The 7,500-nt window shown below is 46.5% G+C and overlaps 1 protein-coding gene across 6 annotated transcripts in view; it reads right to left on the bottom strand.

The window, feature by feature from the left end:
* The window catches only part of LOC106605503 (adhesion G protein-coupled receptor B1), a 97,023-nt gene that overhangs the window by 64,662 nt on the left and 24,861 nt on the right, over positions 1-7,500 (bottom strand). For all 6 annotated transcript variants that reach the window (XM_014201234.3, XM_014201235.3, XM_014201238.3 and 3 more), the window contains exon 3: positions 56-1,114. In XM_014201234.3, the coding sequence (XP_014056709.1) occupies positions 56-821 (766 nt within the window). In that variant the 5' untranslated portion in view covers positions 822-1,114. The remainder of the gene's footprint in view (positions 1-55; positions 1,115-7,500) is intronic.

The raw sequence follows: 7,500 nt of genomic DNA, 5'->3' as shown, positions 1-7,500 counted from the left end.
GCCAAAACATTTCCACAAATGCCCATAACTAAAACCAGAGAACTATTCCACTCACCGTTGCTGTCAGTATCACTCTTCTCATTGGAGCTGGGTAGGCAGTTCTCCAGGTAGAACCCGTTCCTGTAGCATCCATCCCCTTCGCTGAGCTGTGGAGGAGGAGGGGGCTCCCAGCACTGGCAGGGGGTCTGCATGATGCCACAGGGCCTGTTAGAGGTGCTGGATGCCAGGCAGTCCTCCAGCCACTGGCACAGCATCTGACATGCTGCCATGCTGGGGTTACGCTTCCCCACCACCAGGTATTCTGTCTTAAATTCCCCATTTTCGCTAGCGTTAGGGGTGGTGACCTCCATGCCGGCCCGAGGCGGCCCTTTTCTCATTTGTAGGAACTGCTTCCCAGCCTCTAGAAAGGCCACAGGTGATGAAGAGTCACACAGCTTGACCACCTCGTCGAAGCTCTCCATGCCCAGGTAGGTGCGCGTGGTCTCCAGAAACGAGTCAAACTGGAATATGCGGAGCTGCCGGGGAATGCAGTCCGTTGTGGAGGTAGGTTTGGTTACCTTGATAAAGATGGTGTAGCGGCGCGGGTCTGGGTTCTGCAGGGTCCAGGAGCAGGGTGCCGTGGGGAAAGTGGAGGAGGACAGGAAGTGGCCGAAGAATCGGCTCTGGATCAGAGTGGAGCAGGTGTCTGACTCAGGCCCTGAGGGAGCAGCCGGGCACCGACTAAACAGTTGTATCAGCAGCAGAAGCATCAACGATGATGGCAGGGGGACTTGGAGGTTCACCAGGTGCCCAGATAAGGAGGTAAAAAGAGTGGTCGTCATGGTTACCAAATGAATTAAAAGACCAGAGGGGTTTGTTGGAACCTCGGTTTTTTTGTAACCTCTTGTCGATCTGTCTTTCTGTCTCACTGATTTTCTGGCAACCAGGTGGGACCTTCAAGGGGAAGAGGAGAAGGAGGAAAAGGAGGAAGAAAGAGGAGGAGGAGGAGGAGGAGGAGGAGGAAGGAGGAGGAGGAGGAGGAAGAGGAGGAGAAGGAAGGAGGAAGATTGCACTCAGAGGTCCAGTGATCTGTCCATGATTGTGTGTGTCAGTCGATCCAGACGTTCAGGAGAACCTGGAGAGAAAGTGATAAGAGAGATATTTTGACCTGAGAGGACACATCACTATAACATCAAATACACTAGTAAATCAAGAAGATAAGAGATGAATAATTAGCTATTTCCATTATACTCTCACCACCAGTCTCACTTTGTGCATAGCTGGTTCGAGGCTATCTCCATTACAACCCAGATACATACAGTGTCTTCAGAAAGAAGTCACATCCCTTAACTTTTTCCACATTTTGTTGTGTTTCAGCCTGAATTTAAAATGGATGAAATGCATCTTATAATACTTTTTTTTACAAATTAGTCAATGAAAAGCTGCATGGATAATAGTGTTTAAGATTAATTTTGAATGACTACTTCATCTCTGTACCCCACACATACAATTATCTGTAAGCTCCCTCAGCTGAGCAGTGAATTTCAAACACAGATTCAACCATAAAGATCAGGTAGGTTTTACATTGCCTCGCAAGGAAGGGCACATATTGATAGATAGGTAAAACATTTAAAGCAGACATAGAATATCCCTTTGAGCATGGTTACGTTATTAATTACACTTTGGATGGTGTATCAACACACCCAGTCACTATAAAGATACAGGCATCCTTCCTGACTCAGTAAACAGAGAGGAAAGAAACCACTCAAGAATTTCACCATGAGGCCAATGGTGACTTTAAAACAGTTACAGAGTTTAATGGCTGTGACAGGAGAAAACTGAGGATGGATCAACAACATTGTAGTTACTCCACAATACTAACCTAAATGACAGAGTGAAAAGAAGGAAGCCTGTACAGAATAAAAATATTCCAAAACATGCATCCTGTTTGCAACAAGGCACTAAAGTGAAACTGCAAAACATGTGGCAAACCAATTCACTTTTTGTCCTGAATACAAAGTGTTATGTTTTGGGAAAATTACTGAGTACCACTGTTCATATTTACAAGCATAGTGGGGGCTGAATCATGTTATAGGTATGCATGTTAATGACTGGGAAGTTTTTCAGGATAAAAATAAACAGAATGGAGCTAAGCACAAAGCTGGTTCAGTCTGCTTTCCACCAGATAATGGGAGATGAATTAACCTTTCAGCAGAACAATAACCTAAAAAACAAGGCCAAATCGGCACTAGAGTTGCTTACCAAGGAGACAGTGAATGTTCCTAAGACACAGAGTTACAGTGTATAAAATCTATGACAAGACTTGAAAATGGTTGTCTAGCAATGATCAACAACCAATTTGACAGAGCTGGAAGGATTTTGAAAACAATAATGGGCAAATATTGTACAATCCAGGTGTGCAAAGCTCTTAGAGACTTACCCAGAAAGACTCACAGCTGTAATTGCTGCCAAAGGTGATTCTAACATGTATTGACACAGGGCTGTGAATACTTATGTAAATTAGATATTTCTTTATTTCATTTCCAATAAATTTGCTACCATTTCTAGAAACATGTTTTCACATTGTCATGATGGGGTATTGTGTGAGAGAAAAAAGATCCGTTTAATCCATTTAAAATTATGGCTGTAACACAGCAAAATGTGGAAAAAGTCAAGGGGTGTGAATACTTTTTGAAGGCACATAAATCAACTGACACAGCAGAATATTGTTAGACACAGTCAGTGAAACTTGAGAAGAGAACCATATGTCCAGTTCATTCAGCTCTCTGAAAATATGAAGTATGTGTAACCACCAGACAGAAGGATGATATTATATAGGCCTAGCTTTGTTTTGGTTCATTAGTTAAGTTCAGAACGGTCCCTTCCTGAGAGACAATGGCTTGTTTAAGATGTCTCCTCTCATATTTGATCAGTGAGCACACTAATTTGTCCAATTACGCGGCTATTAATTACAAAAATATAAACACCTGCAGTCATTCATTATCGCTGTGCCTTTGCTTTAGCTTGCCACGGTGTGATCAATAGCTTCGTTTCTTTTCAATTATTAACACTAAAGCCATTAGGAGGGCTAAAAGTGAATAGGTCAATGTCAATAAAACATGTTGTTGTTTAAACGGATATTTGTCCTTCATTACAAACCATAATACTGAAATACAAACTATTTCATTCTAACAGAATTTGGTGCGGAAAATTGCTTCATGGTAGAACAGTAACTACTCCTATCAAACGGTCATTATCACTTTGGATACCTCATGATGCAGTTGCATTGGCTCTCTCAGTCCTGTATGGATTTCAGATGGAGACAGCCAGGAGAGGTCATATTGGAGGCTTACTGGAGGAGTCAGGGACACCAGACACCATATCCAGGTTTTCACTGATCAATCAAGCTGATCCAAAAGCCTTGCTAATCGTTACCATCTCCCCTGAGATCAAATACAATACTAAGACAAATGCGGACCGTTGGATCCCTGCGTGGCAGTACGTTTTCTATGTCTAACAAAGCAAATGCAGCCTATTGGGCAAAGTTTGGCATAGAACACTATGATGGCGACCTGTCTCACATTCCCGCTGATATTTAAGCCCTGCATGCTCTCCCTCGTTCACTGTCTGCTAAATGATGTTTCCAAACCTTGTTACTGATTTTAAACATGTGTTTGACTATGAAATTGTTAACAAGAGCCCCAGTCTTCTGTGTCATTCAAGTTAATGTCTTTTTCTTCAATTTGTGCATTTTGAGTGCTTCCATTGTGTTTGTTCGTTGTTGCTTCTGGAAGCTTCGCTCGTGCATGTCCACGTTATATACGAGGCGGGCCAGCAGATCTTTGTATGTAGTATGCATCCCGCGGATGCTCGAGAAGCGTGCACCCCTTTTTCTCGTGGATTCTGTCATTTTGTCAATTGATTACTTTGTTTATTGAAAAGCAATACTGGTTTAATTGAGAATGGTATGTGAATAGCATTATGATGATGATAGTGTTCTTTTAGATGTTTCTAATGCCCTTAGGTTCGCAAAAGGAGGCTTCAACTACTTTGTTGGTCATGTGCACCCCTGTTTGTTGTGGCAATGATTTTGTCTAGAGTAGCACTTGGCATTTCTACCTGAGGTGTGTTCAGTTTGCTTCAACGTTTGCTATGTTGCATGACAGTTTTTAATGAATGACACATTTCCCCAAAACAGTGTGCACCGTTCTTCACCAGTCTTTGAGGTACGTTTGCTCCCGTTTGGTGGGTGTGGCAAGTTGTGGGCTGATAAATATAGGTGTGAAATCGTAAAACTCATGCAATGTCACATGGATGACGCTATAGAGACGAAGCAGGTATAGGGAGTCAGATATTTAATAAGGAACGGACATGGAACGAGACAGGAACAGCATCAGCAAACAAGAAAACAAAGACAAAAAACAATCAATGCAGCAGCGGGGAACAGAGCTGGGGAACTGACAAATATAGGGGAGGCAATAACAGGTGATGAGTGAGTCCAGGTGAGTCCAATATCGCTGATGCGCATGATGAGTGAAGGCAGGTGTGCATAATGGATGATAGGAGTGCATGATGCAGGGCAGCCTGGTGCCCTTAAGTGCCAGGGGGGAAGAGCGGGAGCAGACGTGACAGTACCCCCCCCCCTCCCCCACCAGGGGCGCCACCTGGCGTCCCACCTGGGCGAACCGGCCGAGACATGGGCGCTGGGCAAGCCAATTGGGGCGTGGAAGCCCAACGAACCGGCAGGAGCGTGAGAGCCTGGCGAGCCGGCTGAGGCATGGAAGCCCGACAATCCGGCTGAGGCAAGACGCCTGTTGATCCCGCTGCAGAGAGGGAGCCCGAAGATCCGGTGGAGTGTGACGTGGTATGGGAAGCCGCCGAGCCAACCGAGGCAAGGAAACCTCTTGAGCCAGCCAGGGCGTGAAATCATGATGGGCTGGCTTAGGCACCCCCGGTTCCATCGGCGGCGGAATGTCACCAATAAAACAAAAAACAGGACCTGCTGGGCAAACAAGAACTGACAATCCGGCCGAGGCCCGACGTGGGATGGTCCAGGTGAGTCCAATATCGCTGATGCGCGTGACGAGGGAAGGCAGGTGTGCGTAATGGATGATAGGAGTGCGTGATGCAGGGCAACCTGGCGCCCTCAAGCGCCAGGGGAGGGGAAGAGCGGGAGCAGACATGACATGCAGTACACCATACGGTAACTGCCCTCTGAACCACCATAAGCACAACGTTTTGGTCGTTCAGTACAGCACTGCTTCTGTTTAATTCAATGTTCTGCACTATTCTATCCGGTCGATGCTGCTGAGGGAAGGAAACCAAGTATTGAGGTGTTTAATACCATTCCAATGACTCCATTCCAGCTATTATTACGAGTCGTCCTCCCCTCAGCAGCCTCAGCACCCTGGCTTTGCCAGTATTTTGTAAGCTCTGAAAAGGGACATATTTGTTTGTGAGTAGGCTGTATTTTCTTTCACAGTACCCATAACCTGTTTCCCCAAATCCAGTTTTGGATTGAGTACAGCTTGATTCATTTGTAGAAATGTCTTTTAGTTTTTTTGTCCTATTATAGTTTATTCCTAGAACTGCTACCACTACCATTATTTTTTAAATAAATATCAAAACATTTTACCATATACTTTTAAGACGGTAAGACATCTTTACCTTTTCAAAAACACAGGAAATGATTCCCGCAGGCACTGTCCATGTATATACTGTATGGGCTGTCCAGTCCTGAATATGTCCTCCATGGTCGTGGCTACAGGCCATGAACTCTTCTCCACCCCATTAGGATTTGAGGGCTAGCCTAGCGGAAAGGCTCCTTATGAGCCATAAATAGCACACTAGTCCCTTTATCCATTTGACCAGGGCTCTATGAGACCAGAGCCCTATGGCTCAAAATAGTCCACTATAGGGAATATGGTGCCATTTGCGACTTAGCCCCTGTGTCTTAGCCTACACTAGAGAGAAATGTGGCCAGGCGGGCCAGTTCCTGGAAGAACATGTCTGGCACTAGTAGCGTCTGACAGTCAGTGCAGTGACATTGATTCACTAGCCACCACTGGTACACAAGCACATACTCCAACTAGCTACTGTGGAGGAGGCAGGCTGAATCACAATACTGAGCCACTCAATTAGCATTGTTGCTCTTGCTCCGTTGAATGCAGTGTGTCTGTCTCCACTAGCAGAACTGTCTGAATGAACACAGCAGAGCTTATTTCATTACCTTCTAACATCACCTCTGGTTCTAGTTCTGGAGGGAGCAGAGATGTCAGATATGGATTTGGAAGCACTAAACTTGTATGACTAAAACTGAATCTGTAATCCAGCTGGTATGATCTCAACAAAAAAAGATATGAATTACTTGAAACATGAAACTACTGTACAAACTGACACCTATTGCATTCATCTACCCACCAGTCCCCACACCCCATGTATGTACCCACCAGTCCCCACACCCCATGCATGTACCCACCAGTCCCCACACCCCATGCATGTACCCACCAGTCCCCACACCCCATGCATGTACCCACCAGTCCCCACACCCCATGCATGTACCCATCAGTACCCACACCCCATGTATGTACCCACCAGTCCCCACACCCCATGCATGTACCCACCAGTCCCCACACCCCATGTATGTACCCACCAGTCCCCACACCCCATGCATGTACCCACCAGTCCCCACACCCCATGCATGTACCCACCAGTCCCCACACCCCATGCATGTACCCACCAGTCCCCATACCCCATGCATGTACCCAACAGTCCCCACACCCCATGCATGTACCCACCAGTCCCCACACCCCATGCATGTACCCATCAGTCCCCACACCTCATGCATGTACCCACCAGTCCCCACACCCCATGCATGTACCCACCAGTCCCCACACCCCATGCATGTACCCACCAGTCCCCACACCCCATGCATGTACCCACCAGTCCCCACACCCCATGCATGTACCCACCAGTCCCCACACCCCATGCATGTACCCACCAGTCCCCACACCCCATGCGCACACTTGGGTCTTCTGAGCATATAATTTTGATCCTGGGTAGGGAAAGGTTGGAGCCGTACATTTAGTGGGTTGCACTCTCTTGAATCAGCACACATGCTCCCTTCCTGCCCTGTTTAAACACTCCTCCGACCTAGAGTAACCTTCAGCCCAAGGTGTCCAGGGTGCAGGATTTAGCAGCGTTTTACCAGACGAGCCTGACACTAATGAAATGGATGCGACTTTAACAGAACAGGAGCAAGAAAGAAAGAGCTGCTGTTCTCTTTATCAACGTCTCCAACTCGTCCATCCATCACCACCTGTCCCTCACACAAACACACACACACACACACACACACACACACACACACACACACACACACACACACACACACACACACACACACACACACACACACACACACACACACACACACACACACACACACACACACACACACACACACACACACACTCACACAGCATGCACTGGGAGCACTTCCTGTGCTGCCTCCCAGTGCTC

Source organism: Salmo salar, chromosome 05, assembly GCF_965601325.2.
Source record: "Salmo salar chromosome 05, fSalSal1, whole genome shotgun sequence".
NCBI lineage: Eukaryota > Metazoa > Chordata > Actinopteri > Salmoniformes > Salmonidae > Salmo > Salmo salar.
Note: the sequence above shows the minus strand (reverse complement) of the source record. Positions and strands in the feature narration are given on the sequence as shown.